At 36.3% G+C, this 17,802-nt stretch overlaps 1 protein-coding gene and 1 non-coding gene across 2 annotated transcripts in view; one reads left to right on the top strand and one right to left on the bottom strand.

Annotated features, from left to right (window-relative positions):
• Positions 1 to 12,776, bottom strand: part of LOC150079250 (uncharacterized) — a 180,275-nt gene extending 167,499 nt beyond the window's left edge. Inside the window, exon 1 of the mRNA XM_090383001.1 lies at positions 12,665 to 12,776. Within this exon, the coding sequence (XP_090239127.1) occupies positions 12,665 to 12,674 (10 nt within the window). The 5' untranslated portion in view covers positions 12,675 to 12,776. The remainder of the gene's footprint in view (positions 1 to 12,664) is intronic.
• A 210-nt stretch (positions 12,777 to 12,986) lies between these two features.
• TRNAR-UCU (transfer RNA arginine (anticodon UCU)) lies at positions 12,987 to 13,059 on the top strand. Its single transcript has one exon. It is a non-coding gene; the product is annotated as a tRNA-Arg (tRNA).
• Positions 13,060 to 17,802: the final 4,743 nt, after the last annotated feature.

The following is a 17,802-nucleotide window of genomic DNA, read 5'->3' as shown; positions in this document are numbered from 1 at the left end:
GTTGCATATCGTAATTGGCTTGTTTCTAATTCTTCAGTTTCATTTTCTGCCTACACCAAAGCTCGCAACAATTGTAAAGCATTTATTAATCAGTCCAAACTAGAGTTTGAACAGGCTAAGATTAGAAAACTTGCTTCTTGCCCTAATGGTAGCTGAGCATTCTGGTCCCTTGCCAAAGCTATTGGCCGCAGCTTTTGCCCATCTCGGCTCCCACCTCTGTCCATACCAGATGGTTCTGTTGTCACTTCAGCCAAGGATAAAGCTGACCTGCTAGCATCCCATTTTTCTTCCAGCTCATGTATTAATGATCTTGGTAAAACACCTCTCACCATTCCCAACACACTCCATTCAATGCCTCCTGTGGTCTCCCGTCAAAAGGATATTGATGAATCTTGATGTTAAGAAAGCTCCAGGTCCTGATGGCATTTTTCCACTTGTTCTCAAAACTTGTGCTCCTGAACTTACTCCTATTCTTTGCCGCCTTTTTTCACTTTCTTATTCCAAAGGTATTTTTCCTTCTTCTTGGAAATTTGCTCATATCCAGCCAGTTCCTAAAAAGGGTGACAAATCCCTCCCATCCAATTATCGTCCCATTGCAATTACTTCTACTCTTTCTAAAGTAATGGAGAAATCAATTAACCGCCAACTCTTAAACTACCTAGAAACCTTCCGTCTGATCAACGATCTCCAGTATGGATTCCGTCAGTGTCGATCCACTGGTGATATTCTGGCTTGTGTTACCCATTTATGAACTAATTCAATGGAAAGGTTCGGTGAAACACAAGTAGTTGCTCTTGACATCTCAAAGGCTTTTGATCGTGTTTGGCATCTTCTAGAGAAGTTTCCATCTTATGGTTTGCCAACTGTTTTTAGTAATTGGTTATCCAGTTTTCTCTCTGATCGCTCACTGAGGGTGATGGTAGATGGCTCTCTGTCTTCTAACTTCGCCACTAATGCTGGTGTCCCTCAAGGTTCAGTTCTTTCCCCCACTCTTTTCCTCTTGTATATTAATGACCTTCTTCCATTGACTGGAAATCCTATCCATAGTTTTGCCGATGATAGCACATTGCATTCCACTTTCCATTTTGAGAAACCTTGTCCTGCTCAATCAGCTTCAACTTCTCGAAAATCTGCTACCAATTCCTTAAATGCCGATCTTCAGGTAATTCTCCAGTGGGGCAAAGACAACTTAGTTGATTTCAACCCTTCTAAAACTCAGTTTTGTCTTATATCTCGCAAAAAGGATTCTTCTGCTCCTATGCTTATCTTTTAAGCTCCGATTTCTAGGCAAAATGATATACATGTATCTCTTTTGGGGATTACCCTGATTTCTAATCTCTCTTGGCACAAGCACATTACAAATATTGCTTCCTCTGCATCTAAAAAACTTGGTTTTCTCTTTCGCTCTCAGCATTACTTTTCTTCCAAACAGCTGCTCACTCTGTATAAATCACAAATCCGCCCTGCCATGGAATATTGTTCCCACATCTGGGGTGGTGCCCCCAAAACCTCTCTCAGACTTCTTGATTCCATTCAGAAGAGGGCAGTTAGGTTAATTAATGATTCATCTCTAACAGAGTCTCTCCACTCACTGTCTCATAGATATACTATTTCTAATGCATGCCTCTTCTACAGATACTTCCATGGGCACTGTTCTTCTGAATTGGCTTTATAATTCCTGCTCTCTTTAAAAACAGTCCGAACACGTGCCGCCACCAGCCAACATCCATTTACTGTCCAACTTCAAACCCACAGAACCAACTTTTCATCTTCCTCATTTATTCATTCAACTGCCGTTTTCTGGAACAACCTTCCTTCATACGTATTTCCTGAAAATTACAGTCTACAGAAGTTCTAGTCCAATGTCAACAAATATCTTCTTTCGTCTTCTCAACCTCCAACCCAAGCACGGTACTAAGTACTATAGGTTCTAATACCTCTCGTGTTTGGGGATCACATAAAAAAAAAAAAAAAAAACTATGCCAAATAAAAAAAAAACTGAAGAGAGCGTGGAAAGACACTGAGTTGTAAAGCACAGCCTTTCTACCTGCAAAGCTTAAAGTTAAATATGAAATAAACATATGTAACTTGCATTGTAAAAAAATTCTATGAAGTAAACGATTCCTAGACTTCAGTTTCTATCACACACTTCCCAAAACCCAAACTCCAGAAGAAGGAGGGTTATATCCAGATTTACTCCTTCTTAGAATCTTAAAAAAAAAAAAAGCAATATATATATATAGGAAAGTTTTTTTAAACGGAAATGCTGTAAATGTTAAAAATGAATAGATGAAAATCACAAAATATTCTGGTTGGTTGGTAGTAGATAGGAATACCAGATGCACTTTAATGAGTGTGCATCTCACCCACCAAGTGCATCCCCCAACCACTTTTATTTAAAATTTTAATTGATAAATTTTTTGATGTGACATCCTTTATTTTCTATCCAAATGTGAACAAGCCCTTTTCTAGTCAAAAACATAAATTCAAAAAAATAATAAAATAACTCATTGGCACACTTTACAGACACCCTAGTTCCCTCACTGAAAAATGCTTAAATGAAGGAGCATGATCCACAACTTTTGACCTTTTCAGTAGTTGGCATCATGCCAAAATAAACTTTATGGTCCTTGTGTGTATGTGTATGGATTATCCAGCTCCAGTACACACATATACCTAATATGCATGCTAACACCCCACCATTTTGGTTGTCTCAAAATGACTGGATTTTGCCAAAATTCGATCCACTTTACTTGCAAGTGGGACCCGACTATCACTTCCATCAGATTTTTGACTCCCAGGTAGCAAAGCCTCAGGAATGAAGCACACATTTATTTATTTTTCCTTTTCTTGCAAAAAATGTAGTATTACTATTAGCAGATATAAAAATAACAGATTTTTTGAGCACACCTACCAATGTGAGAAAAAAAACAACAAAAACATAAATAATTAGACATCAATATACAATAATTCCTTTATCCAGTTATCAAAAGCATTTGGTGCCATGGATCAGTATTGGGGGGGGGGGATATAAATTCTAGCAGCTCAGGGATATGCCTTTAAGTGGCACGTGATGCACTTTCAACACAATATCTGATGTGCTGCAAGAAAAAGTTTTTCTTCCTTTTAGAAATCTCTTTCTGGAAAGGATTACAGGGGCTTACCATGTACTCTCCACTTTACCTTCAATATATGATATGCATCACCAATTACACCCTCCCTTGGTTTTTTCTGCTAAGATCTATACCTGTTGGCATCCTGCTTGTCAGGATAGAACAAATTGTGCAGGTGGCAATCACACCAATCTGTGTTGTTGGATTAGTTCAGGACATGATTGAGGTGGTCGACCTATTAAAATTAGAATGGTACTTCCATTCTAATTTCAATAGGTCAACACTGAGTGAGCTTGAAGGATCAACAATTATCCTCCCCCCGGTTGTTCCTGCTTAGATCTATACCTGTTGCATTCTGCTTGTCAGGGAGGAAACATATGTGCAGATCAACAAATCAGACAGACTTATGTTGTAGAATTAGTTCTGGACATGACTGAGGTGGTGAAAGTCTGTAAGTTCCAATTCTAATTTTTAATAGTTCAACATTCAGTGAATTTGGCTATGAAAAATTGAATTTTTCATGGTCAAAGAAGAGAGTGAATTGTTTTGAAGGTGAATAGTATGCAAGTGAGTTACATGTTATTTGTAACTTCACTGAAGTTATACATATAAAAAAAAAGAAAAAGGAACTTATATGTATAACTTATAAGGTACCGTCTGGGTGTTGGTGCCCACCGAGAATAAGTAACAAGTCTTCTCTATTAGTGAAGCGTTACTTATTCAAAGTAGTGCAATACCATGGCAACTCATTGTGAAGGATGAGCACAATATGAGATACAGAGGAAATGATGCCTTCCACACTACTACTATAATAGTTTTTTTCCTTAAGAGTTATCTGAGGTGTATCCACACCGATATTATATAGATATAAAACTCTTACTCTTAACATATTATGCTTTGTTGCATTTAGTTATTTAAAAAAAAAAAGAAATTTAAAAGTTTAAAAATTATAAATGAACTAGTGGTATTTGATTTTATTGAAATTATATAAAAAGTTAGGAGGGCTATCTCATCCTTTCATATGTTTTTGAAGCCAGCAGAATTTAAACTGCTGCAATAGGCTTAAAGAACAAACTTTGCCTTCACAATGATTTGGCCTTATACTGTACTACTTTCAAACAAATTCGATCACTAAAAGATTAATCTGATGAATTTTAGATAAGTTTTGAAACAGAATATTATGTTAAATATCCCCCCCCCCCACCTCCACAAACCTATATTATTAATCTGAAAACATCCAAAAGTTGAGACAGCCTGTTTCAGATCTTGCTGGTCCTTCAAATTGTAGAATGTAACAATAACTCCACAAATTACAAAGGATACTCACAACGATACTGAAAAATGTTTCAATATCCGCAGTGGCACCGACAACCATTCTTAATGACACTCATATTTCCATTCCGAATTCTCTGAGTAACCCAACACTTTTGGTGAGTGCTTTTGTGTATGCTATTTAATTTATATTTTCTTTAGCTATTATTTTATTTCATAAATTAATATATTTAGTTATTTTACTGCATAAAATAATATCTAAATATAACTAGTTATTTCTAGCTATTCTTATTCAATAAAATAACAGTGGAAAGAAAGGCCTATTTTTGTGATTTTGTGACTACCAAGATTTAAACTGCCTAGCCAAAGTGGTGCACTATAGCATCATAGTTGCTGATGCACTGGAAAAATTCTTTAATTTTGTATGGCACATTGGCAGCTTAGGCTGTAATGTGCCATCGGAAAGAGGTTAATTGATTACCCACTTAAACGATAACCACCAGTTTCATGACTTACTAGTTCTTCTCAATAACAGGTGGTTTCTTTTAAATAGCAGAAATATTTTGGTGTGACACTTGTTTGAAAGTAGTTAAATGTCAGGGAAACTCATTGTAAAATGCAAAGTTTGTTCTGCATTAAGACCATTGTATTAACTAGGCAGTTTAAATACTGCTGGCTGCAGAAAAGAACAGACATCACACTTCATATAACTGAAATACTTTTAATAATGTGCATTAATTTATTAAATTAGCAGAGTTATGATGTTACATGTTTGTTTTACTTCTTAGCAATTAATATATTCAGTGCTAACATCACAATTTGGATGCACCGTTGTGTAATACTGGTGAAATTATAAATTCCCCTTCCCAATCACATTCTATTATAAATCATATAAATATATAAAGAATTTGTTGCTTTTGTAAGTTTGGCACTGGGGTGTGTGGATTAAGCCACACAACCCTCATCATTGCAGGACAAGGTCCAAATGTAAAGTCCCTACTTTACATTTGGACCTTGTCCTGCAATGATGAGAGTTGTGTGGCTTAATCCACACAGGATGCTGTCAGCTATACATAGGACTGGCTATCAAATAGGGCAGAAAAAGACAGTGTGGGATAGTTACAGAGCAATGAAAAGTACTGAAGCCTACAACAGGTACAAGTTGGTTGTACTCAATAAATGAAAAAAATGTAATACTACCAAAAATAAGGTTAGGGAGGCCGGGGCTGCATATTAAAAATCATTTGCTTAGAGAGCAAAGAATGGGAACAAGGACTTTTTCATGTATGCGAATACAACAGAGAAGAAAGCTAATCAAATCAGACTCTTGTGCACTAGGTGCAGGAAAGACTTAGATTATTATTATTATTATTATTATTAATAGCCATATGGTGCAAGGAAGCCTGAGGCTTATGCTGCACCAGGAAAAAAAAAAAAAAGTTCCCAAGTCACCCTGAGAGAGAGAGAGAGAGAGAAAAAAGTAGAAGGGAATCACCAAGAAAGAGAAGAATGATGATATCCAGCTCGGGACCCTGGGTGTGCCAAGCCCATACTCACCAGATGTGAGCCCCCGGGCCCATCTAATGTTGCAGATGAACTGAACAGGTACTTTGAATCAGTCTTTACTGACAAAAGACCATGCTGAGAAGAGGCTGTGCAAGTGAGGCTGAGCCATATGAAATTAGCAATTTCATAATTACAGATAATTGTTTATTAGAAAAACTTTTGAACATAAGGCAAGTAAGGCTCCTGTAGTTGATGGCATATACCTGGTAGTTTTCAGGGAGACCACTAGGGAGTGTATTAAACCATTGAAGTTAATCATGAGGGCATTGTTGGACTTGGAGATTCCTTGGATTGGAAGTGCCAATGTATTGCCAATACATAAAGGCAGTTCTAAGAGTAAAGTTAGTAACTACATACTGGTTAATCTGACTTCAGTGGTAGGAAAATTCTTAGAGGCAATGACTAAGAGTGCAATCCAGGAACATTTATAGAGATATGGCATTCTGAAAGACACACAACATAGCTTTGTTAAGGACAATCATGTTTAATTAACTTAGTAGGCTATTTTGACACAGTTACTCATGAGCTGGATTTAGGAAACAATTTCGACAGTTTATTTGGATTTTAGCAAAGAATTTGACTCAGTCCTTCCTGAGAGGTTACTGTATAAGCTTGAACAGGTTGGGATCACTGCTAGGATTCTAAGATGGATTGCTGGGTGGCTGAAGAGCAGAAGGTTGTGATTAATGGATATGCTTCAGATTGGTGTAACATCAGGAGAGGGGGTTCCGTCAAGGATAGCTGCTTTGACCACATTGTTTCTCATTTTCATAAATGAAATGATAAAAGGATAGAAGGCATGATGTCGAAATCTGCAGATGCTGTAAAGATTAGTAGAGTCATTAATGATCGGTGTCAAGCATTTTATAAGCAAGGGTTTATCAGGATGACTTGAACAGGCTTCAGAAGTGGCAGCTATGCTTTAATGCTGCTAAATGCAGGGTCTTACACTTGGGAAATCATCATCAGCCATTTTCAATCCACTTCAGAATGAATGCCTCTCCAGCAACTTTCCAGTTCCTTCTGTTCTGTGCAATGACCATGCATTTACTACCCATGAACTCGTGAATTTCATCTGTCCATCTCCGGTGTTGTTTTCAAGGGTTTCTTCTAACTCCCCTTGGGTACCATTCTGTTATTTTCTTAGTCCATCTGTCATCATATCTTTGGAATGTGTGTCCTGCCAAGTCCATTTCAGTTCTTTAGTTTTGATAATAATGTTCTTTATTTGTGTTTTCTACCTAATCCATGTGTTTCTCTTCTTATCTAACAGTCTGATTCCTAATATAATTCATTCTATTCTTCCCTTGTAGTTTCCAGCTTCTCTTCCATTCTTTTGGTGAGTGCCCAAGTTTCACTTCCATAAGTCATGGTGGGGAGTATACATTGGTTCATTATTTTACATTTCAGACAAATTGGGATATTGCTCCTCAGTATGCGATTGTATTTTCAGAATGCTATCCACCTGAAATTTATTCTTCCCTTGACTTCCAGCCATTTATCATTATTACAGCTAATGACTTTCCCAGATATGTATATGAATCCACCTTTTCAATTACTGCTCCTTCAAAGATTATATCCCTTTCTGTAGCATACTTGTTCATCATTACTTTTGTTTTAGCTATTCATCTTTAGTCCAAAATCCTTACTAACTCTGCATAACTGATTAAGATTTCCTCTAATTCTTTGGGATCATGTCATCTGCAAATCGTAAATTGTTTAGGTACTCTCCATTCACATTGACTCCTTTCTGCGACCATTCTAATCTTCTGAAAGTTTCCCCAAGGGCAGCAGTAAACAACTTTGGAGATATTTTGTCGCCTTGTCGAACTCCTTTCTCAATTTTAAATTTGCTGCTGTCTTTGTCTAGTTCAGGGGCGTTCCGAGGGTATGTGGCACCTGGGTGCAAATTGAAATCTGGCACCCTCCTTTAAAATTTTCTTTATATATGTATGAAAGTTTCAGGCACCCCTTGAACATTGATGCCCAGGTGCAGTACATCCCTTGCACTCTCGGGACAGCCTGCCCCTAGTCTAGTCTAATAAAGGAGGTAGCGTTCTCAAATATTTTCTTCAAAATCATAATGTATGGAGTATCTATTCCTTGTCTGTCCAGTGCCCAAAACATTGCCTTATGTTGTATGGAGTCAAATGCCTTTTCATAATCCACAAATGACAGGCATAATGGTGTTTTATATTCATTTGCTTTCTCCATTAACTGTGATATTACATGAAGGTGATCCATAGTTGAGAATCCTGTCCTAAAGCCAACTTGCTCTTTAGGTTGATTCTCATCAAGTGAGAATCTCATCATCATCTCTTGGGGAATAGCAAGCCCCAAATAAATTATACACTTGGTGGGGCTGAAATAAAAACAGTAGAGGAAGAAAGGAATCTGGAAATTACGACATAAGTGGATATGAAGTTTCCTGAACAGTCTAACCAGGCAGCCAGGAAAGCCCATGGTGTCCTATCGATGGTTCATCGAACGTTATCCTGTAGAGATAGGGAGGTCATAATCCCACTGTACAATGCAATTATAAGACCACATTTGGAATACTGTGTTCAAGTATAGAAAACTCATTTGAAAAAAGCTATTGAGCTTCTTGAAAGGGTCCAAAGACAGACAACTCAAATGGTGAGAAAACACAAAAGGACAACCTTACGCGGTAAGACTCAGATTATCTGGTCTACAGACCTTGGCAGCCAGGCACCTCAGAGATGACCTGATTGAGGTTTAAAAGGCTCTGAGAGAGATTAGTAAACAGAATTAAAATGAAATAAAATTAGTTCCCTCAGGTAAACTTTCCTAAAACTGACCACAAAATTACCAAACAACCCTTCCTGGAATTCAATGAATATCCAGTAATTTTCAGATGAAGACTAATCAGGATATAAACAATTATGGGGGAAAGAAGGGAAGTGGGTGGTTTTCTAATGCCCATCACAGGACATTTCAATAAAAAAATGAGCATTTAAATAACTGAAAGTGGAAGGGAGAAATACAGGGTTGTTAAAATTAAAGTATCCCTATGTAGAGGGCTCTGGAGCGAGTTCTAAGGCTCGTACTGAAGAGAAATTTGGACAACAGGTACAATAATGAATGCACTCACCATTTATTATAAAAAAAAAAAAAAAAATTAGTTACAAAATTTGTCACTGTATGGCGCATAACTATCTTAGTTATGTTATGCAAAAAAACTTACGTTATATGCATAATATAAAAGTTATTGCCACAGCGCCACTTCTCAGCTCTACTGTACTGTATAAAAGCAAAGCAGTCTCTTCAAAATCATACAGTAGATGTTTGCCTGCACTACAGCAGCAGCAATGCCAACAACATTGCAGGAAAAGGCATTATTAGTGAAGCTGTACTATCAGAACAGCAAAAATGCAGCTGTGGCTATCAGAGAATTCCAGCGTTGGAAGCTCATAAGGCGTGGGACCTATGCTGTTGATGCTGTCCACAAAATGATTGCGAAATATGAATCGACAGGACATCTTGGTGTTCAACCAGATAGAGGTCGAAAATGAGTGGACTCCTCTTGTGTTGAAGATGTGGCTATGGTTGTCATGGATTTATCAAGTCAATCTCCATGTGGTAGCGCAAGTGTGCTAGCTGTTTCTCGTGAAGTGGACATGCTGTATTCCACCGTAAGGCTAGTAATGGGTCAGGTTGCAGTACTATAAGATGCACATGCTACAGCAGCTAAAGCATGGTGATGCAGATATTCGTTTCACATACACACTTCAGTTTCTGGCACGAATGATAGTGGATATCACTTGGCCATGGAACATCCTTTGGAGTGATGAAGCCCACTTCTGCTTAAATGGATAAGTGAATACACACAACTGTTGCATTTGGGCAACGGAAAACCTTCAAGTTATTCAAGAGGTCCCATTGCATTCTCCAAAAGTGACAGTGTGGTGTGGATTTACGGCCATATTCATGATTGGGCCATATTTTTTTAAACAGGTAACACCGTCTGGACCCCTGTACCCGTTCCGTCACTGGACAGCGATATTATGAAATGTTGGCAAATTTCACAATACCAGAGCTATAACAATGTGGGTGCCTTCAGGATACCATATTCGTGCAAGATGGTGCACCATCCCACATCCACCGTTGTGTCCAAAGATTGCTAAGGCAACACTACAGACGAACGGGTCACCAGCCATTGTTTCCAAACATCTTGGCCACCCCGATCACCAGACCTCACCCCATGCAACTTCTGGTTGTGGGGTTTTTTGAAGAACTAGGTGTATCGGGAAGGATGTCAAACCCTGGCAGATCTGAAGGACAGCATTAGATGTCATGTGCTGGCTATTCCAGTTGACATGTTACGTTCTGCTGTAGAAAATGATGTTCTTCGAATGGAAACTGTTGTTGTCCAAAATGGAGGACACATTGAACAATTGTAGCACTGTTCAAGTGATTTATATTGCCACAGTGCCAGCCATATAGTGACAAATTTTGTAACTAATTTTTTTTTCCAATAAAGAATGCGCTCGCATTCTAAATTCTCTTCAGTACGAGCCTTAGAACTCACTCCAGAGCCCTCTACATAGGGATACTTTAATTTTAACAACCCTGTATTTATTACAGGTAAACGATTTTAAATTTATCAAAGAAAAAAAAAGCTAAAATGTGGCAAAGTCTTCTATATTCCCGTCTGAATGTAGTTTGTCTTTCTTTGATCCCCTACTGGCAGTCTAACCTTTAAAATTAAAGCTTCCAATGTCCATGCTGAGAACAACTAGCGCCAAAAACCAGCGAGCTTAAAATAAAATTTGTTTCTGCAAGCAGGGAGATTAACATAACCAGCACAAACCAATTCTGATATGTTTTTATTGTGCCTCATTAACTTACACGTAACAGATTAAGGTACTGCCGAGAGGGTGGGCCACCTTCTGAGCAGTATCTGCATTCTATGTGTGTATATCATCAATAACAGAAGCATGATGTTAATGGACTGCATGGAACATGTATAGTTTCATCTGATAATACTTTTTGCTGAGATTGGATGTTCAGAAAAATCTACATTTCCATCTGGACATGATTCTCCACCTTTGACTTGGTTGGTAGGGGAGGGGTGGAGAGAGGAATCAGTTTCTTCATCAACAGATTAATTAGTTGTCATAACCAGTGATTTTATTTATTTTTTATGAAAATGTATGAGTTCTGTTACTAAGCTAAATACAATATTTCTATTACTAAGCTAAATATGAAGTTTCCAAAATAATTATGTTTTTATTAAAAAATTATTTTAAAAAATGCATACCCAGTTCAATGACATTTCCCATACTTCCACTGGGAATAGACTACTGACAATTATCAAGCTTAAACTAAAATTTGTACAGTTGGATTAACCCAGCCTTGGTCTGGGCCTTTTAATAGTTTGTAAGCAGTGTTTATTTTTATCGATACGCACTAGTTATGTTACTAATTAAAAAAAAAAAAAAAAAAACATGACTGACCGACTGCCCATTATCCATCATTTAGTAGTACTTTTAAAGGGACTTTAGTCCATTAATGACGTGCAGTAAGGTTTAACTATTTACCATTTATCATAAAATATCGTGACAGCTGAAATATATATATATATATAACCACCCAATTCGGATGAAATGTATTCATTTTGTGAGGACTACAAATTTTTTTTTTTATATATATATATATATATATATATATATATATATATATATAAAGTAGTCCTACATGAAACGCAGAAGCATGAGCTACCAAAGAGATGTTTCTTCCCATTGGTGACTCGTTTACTGATTCTCGAAGGTAACATAAGATCAACAGCAGAATTGCCAATACTGGCACTTTGGAATGATAGCTTTTCTTACAGTTGCATATTGGTGCTTACACTTAGAACAGTGGCACACTTATCTGGAACCAGTAGCCACAAGTACCCTAAATGAAACTCCAGTGGCTCACATCTGGTGAGTATAGGCTTTGCACACCCAGGGTCCCGAGCTGGATATCATCATTCATATCTTTCTTGGTGATTCCCTTCTTATTTTGACTCTCTCTCTCTCTCTCTCTTTCCCTCAGAGTAACTTGGAAAATTCTTTTTTTTCTTCTTTTGGCTGGTGCATCATAAGCCCCAGGCTTCCTTGCACCATATAGCTAATAATAATAATGTAAATTTATGTAAGTGCGCCCAATAACGGCGTATCAACACTGGTCATTGCTTCTTGTGTTAAAATTTTCTTTTTCTTTTTTTTTTTTGCCTGAAACGGCAGCTGTAAAATACTACACTGTATTCAGATTGGCGCTCTGAGCGCAGAGTACACCTGTCAGATATACTTGCAAGTGCTTAGTTTCCAGACGCACATGTCCAGTTACACAATAATATGATTATGTATAACAACGCAATAACATAATTAAGAAGTAAATGAGGATATTAATATTTTAGCAACAAACAACAGAAAACTGCAACATCAACCTACAGTATTTTCACCACTATTGACACACTCAATTAAAGCACGGGTGTTCGATGAGATTAAAATGACACGTCCAATTATGAGATGTACATTTGCATCAGTGCAGCTACAATAGCTATTACAATTGATGAAAATAACACCTTTAACATTAAATTAAGTGTATTCATCACATCACAATTGAAGCGCGTGCTTTCGCGTATAGAATTAGAACAGCTGGTTAGTACGGAGGCAGCTAGAAACAGATTAGTTTCGAAGAATTACCTGTAAACATCCAAAATTACAGATTAACCACTGACTACCTCCTCTGCTTTCATGCAATCTGAACAGTGCAAACTTTCGAAATTATTTCACGTAAGCTCAATATATCGACATTTTGTTCTTAGCGATTAGCGCCATTAATATAAGTGGGATGTAAAAGTAGTTTTATAAGATTGTACGTTAAATTAACAAGATTACATTTATTTATGTCTTGAAGAAATTTGTATTCTGTATTAAATTATAAAACAAGAAATTTTATGTAACTGAATTATAAATCTCAAACGATATTTCTAGAAATATAATATTATTTACTCCCTTAAAAAAAGTCCCTGTAGCGCAGTGGATAGCGCGTTGGACTTCTAATCCAAAGGTCCCGGGTTCGAGTCCCGGCAGGGATGAGTAAGTTTTTTTTTATTATTATTTTTTTGTATCTGCATACGTTTAGTCATGTAGAGAGTTGTGGAAAAAAGAAACAATTAAGAATGTCTTTTTTGCATGTATGGTACAATTATAGCAGCTGAATTTCTGTGTTTCAGCAAAAGTTACTAAAGCCAAGAAGAGTCAGCCTATTGCATCAAAAAAAAAAAAAAAAAAAAATGTTAGAGATGCAGCTTTACAAGAGACGTCATACGACAGCATTTAAACTAGGGCTTGCAAACCGGTTTTCATATTGAGTTGTTAAAACCGAAACCGAGCTTCTAAAACTGGATTCGAATATTTTCTTAGTCAGCCCTCGAATATATAGTTTTTTGTTACGCACATTTTCTTTTGTTTGTTTTAAACATGTTTTTTATTTTATTTTATGTTTAGGTACGAATCTCATGGGCAAGTGGCCCAAATCTAGGAGGGGTACCTTTTATCTTCCCACCTGTATCATGGCACGATGCAGTTGTACTCATTTACGACTGAGTCGGAGCGATAGCATAAAAGAAAATGCTCAACATTTCTCCGTTCCATCTATCTTGTTCGCCAGGCAGGTTATGGAATGCGCCTTATTGATGGTTACCCACTAGAAACAGATTCGCTGAATATTGCATCAAATTTCGACCGTAGAAAGTTTTTTGCTTCTTTATTCCTATTAAATTTGCGATCAAATGTTCTCCAAAAAGCAGCTTCACCAAATTTAGCTTTTATGTAATTTTGAAAATACAATAGATTTAATTGGGGGAAAAAAAATTGCAAGTAAATAAATAAAAAATTTCTTTCGTGAAAATTTTGAAACTTGCCTCGTTTAGACTCTTCATTCAATGCTTGCGGGAGTGAGGCATAGTCTTGTGCCTTTGTTATCTTCAATATTTTTATTTAAAATTGTCGGTGATATAAATTCCTACTAATTAATATTTATTACTCTTAATATGTCTAAGATGAAATCAAATGTATGGAATTATTTTCCCGAAAAAGCAAAGATGAAGCACAATATTCGAAATGTCAGAAGATAGTGAAGTCGTCTGGAGGATCTACATCATCTTTGATGTTGCATTTAAAGAAAATGCATCAGATTGACATTAAACAAGATAACAGTGAACCTCCTGTAAAAATGGTAAGAACATTTGAAAATTTTATCGTTAAAAAGTCTATGGAACAAGAGATTTCAAAATTAGCTGCTTTAGATGGATTTTCTTTTAATTCAATTGCCAAGAGTGAGTTTATACAATCAAGCCTTCACCTTCAGAGAAATAAATACGATAAATTGCCACCAGCCTCAGTGAATGGAATTAAAAATATGGTTCTGAATTATTATAAAACTAAGAAAGAAGAACTCATTCAGCATTTCAAAAATTCATTGGTTTTGGATGCACGGTATTCATTGACTCTATACAAAATAAAAAAGCTATATGAATATAAATGTGCATTCAAAAGACAATCATTGGTAGTTAGGTCTTATTGAGATTAATGGTTCACTTGATAGCAGAAGAACTGAGCAAATTGTGAATGGACACTTGAAGGAATTTGGTTTGAACTTGGATGAGGATATTGTTGCCTGCGCCACCGATGGAGCAGCAATGATGATTAAGTTTGGCAAGCAAATTACGCCTAATCATCAACAATGTATAGCCCATTGTATACATCCGTCAGTTATAGATGTACTTTATGAAAAAGCAATCAATTATGGTGCCAGCCACAGTCTCTGAGTCTCCCAAAGACAATGAAGAAAATGAAAATAATGAAGAAAGTAGTGATGATGAAGTTGAAGAAAGACAGCAAGGCATGCTTTATCAAACCGACTTTACCGATGAGCTCATTTATTTCTTCGATCCAATGGCGATATTGCACAAACTATTAACAAAGTCAGAAAAATTTGCAAGCTTTTTCGAAAATCGCCTACCAAAAATGATATACTGTATTACAAAATTTTGTTAAAGCAAATTTTAATGGGAAAGAATATAAACTTATATTAGATTACAAGACTAGATGGGATAGCACATTCTATATGATTGAAAGATTTTTGAAATTGAAAAATTGCATTCCAAATACTCTATGTAGTACTGTCAACTGAAGCTGTGTCTGACGATGACTGAAAAACACTTGAATTGCTATGTGAAACTTTGCGACCAGTTGGAATGATTCTGAAGGCTATAACCTTGTCAATGATATATAGGAATTTTTCTAGCAGGGATAAGGAGGTGATTATTCCCTTGTATAAGGCAATGGTCAGGCCACACCTAGAGTACTGTATACAGGCCTGGAGGCCTCATTTCAGGAAGGATGTAGAGCTGCTGGAACGAGTACAGAGAAGGGCAACTAGATTGGTGAATGGGACAAAGGGGTTCTCTTACGAAGAAAGGCTTAAGTTTTGCAAATTACAGTGTCTGGAAACTAGGCACCAGCGGGGTGATCTGATAGAGGTGTACAAAGCCTTGAATGGTTTGAGCATGCTCAATGCTGATGGGATTCTTCCTCTAGCTCAGAAAAATCACCTGAGAGGGCATAAATTCAAATTGAGGAAAGACAGATGTAGGATAGATGTGCGGAAATTTGCCTTTAGCCAGCGGGTGGTTGGTGGGTGGAACAGACTTCCATCCCTTGTCGTGGAAGTTGATAGTCTAAATAAGTTTAAGGCTCAGCTGGACAGGTATTTCGAACGAACAGAGGGGTGAAGTGGAAGTGGTTATTTTTATTTATTTATGTTACTTTTTTTTTTTTTTTTTTTTTTTCTTTGGCTGATGCTGCATAAGCTTGCTTTCTTGCATCAAATGCCTCTACTAATGCTAATGCTAATGCTAATGCTAATACCTCAGAAGATACAGACTTACTTAAAGCAGAGTCTTCAATAGAATTTCTGCTTGCTAAGCTTGATACAGCAGAAAACCCATTTGCTTTAAAGTTTCACCAAAGCTTTTTGCAGCGTTGCAATGCAACATGAAATTGCCAAACTGTAGCTTTGCTGAGCTATCTACATAATCCCAAAAAGTTTAGAAAAGAGGATTCAGGTTCAAGAACTTTTGATTTTCCAAGTAAGCAAGTTTTGAAAAAGCGTGCTGAAGAGATTTATCAGAGATTATTTGCAAAACATTCCGAAGGAGTCTTAGCGTTGAATGAAGAAACTGAAAATAAACGACCTGTTCTTTTAGAAGAAAACAAAGACTCGTCTAGTTCCGATGTTGGAGATACACTCATCCGAGAGTATGATAGTGTAATAAAGAGATTAACTGAAGAGCCTTCAAAATATCCGAATGAATTGGAAATCAGCAAAGAATTTAAAATTTTGGAGGCAACTAGCAGTAGAAGTGAAAAGCTGGAGAAAGTTTATAGAGCACTGCTGACCATTAAACCAACAAGTGTCCAATCTGAGAGAGTGTTTTCGATCACTGGTCTCTTTAAAGCTTCGAACGCCGTTTTGCCCAAGTAATAATTCATAAATGTATATGTGATCGTATATTTTTGCTGTTTTCGAGTGAATTAATAGTTTTTGCTGAGCGCTAAAGGTAGGAAATCAAAGAATATACTTCTGTTTATGTATATCAAGAGTTTCAATTTTGTAAATTGAGTGGAAATTATGGAAATTATTAGTTTTTTTCAAGGGGGGACAACTTTCAAGTTAGGGTTAAAAAAGAAGGGGTTATTTATATATGTTATTTATAGGGGTTATTTATTTATATAATAACCTATGACCAGGTTATTTATAATGTTCCATTTATCCTTTTGAGTTATCTGCTTATCCATAAAAAGTTGATTGTAATAAGTGTTTTTTTCTTTTCTAATCATACCTGTCAATTGATTTCTGAGTGTTTTATAATTGTAATAATGTTCTCTCTTTGATGGACAATTTCTATACTGCCTGAAGTATTTAGCCCTTTGTACCATTAATTCTTCTATTTCGTTAGTCATCAAATGTTTCTTAAGCTTAATCCTGCTACTCCTAGAATTTATGTTGCAAGCTGGTGATTTACTTTTTTCTCTGTATTAAACCTCGAATTGTTTATCATTTGTATTATCTTATTTGAAAAGACATTTACATTTGTTGTTTAAGATACTTGCTCTTGTATTAACATGTTATCTATGTTCTCTTTCAGTTTACCTGTTGATAAATAATTTTTCTTCGTAACATTTGTTAATTTTATATCTTCACATGGATGTTGTTATGAGTACATATCCACTATTAGTATAAATGTTCTGTGATCTGAAAATTGATTTAATAGTATGTAAGCATTAGCATACTTCAACTTTATATTTGTTATAAGGTGATCTAAACAAGAGCTTACTGTTCTATCACCCTCCATTCTTTGTTGCCTAGTTATTCCAAGTAAGATATGTCCAAATCCATAATTGTTTAAGATTGCAGAGTATCTGAGTATCACATTATCAGTTTCATCGGTTAGTAAATTAATATTAATATCTCCTAGTATGGTCTTATCAGCCTGTATGTTATCCCATTGCAAAAAAAAAAAAAAAAAAATTAAAAAAAAATTAAAAAAAAAAATAAAATGATAATAATAATAATAGGGCACGATGGCTCAGTGGTTAAGACACTGGACTACCAGCCTAATGGACCCGGATTCGAATCCCGTATTGGTAGAAGCAAACTCGGCTCTATTATGCTGGGAGACCGATATAATAATAATATTATTAAAATGATTAAAAAAACAAAAATAATAATAAAAAAAACATCGCGAAAAAGTTACCCCATAGGACTTACCTTC

The sequence above is a fragment of the Mastigoproctus giganteus genome, chromosome 10 (genome assembly GCF_048544385.1).
Source record: "Mastigoproctus giganteus isolate SK-2022 chromosome 10, ASM4854438v1, whole genome shotgun sequence".
Lineage (NCBI taxonomy): Eukaryota > Metazoa > Arthropoda > Arachnida > Uropygi > Thelyphonidae > Mastigoproctus > Mastigoproctus giganteus.
Note: the sequence above shows the minus strand (reverse complement) of the source record. Positions and strands in the feature narration are given on the sequence as shown.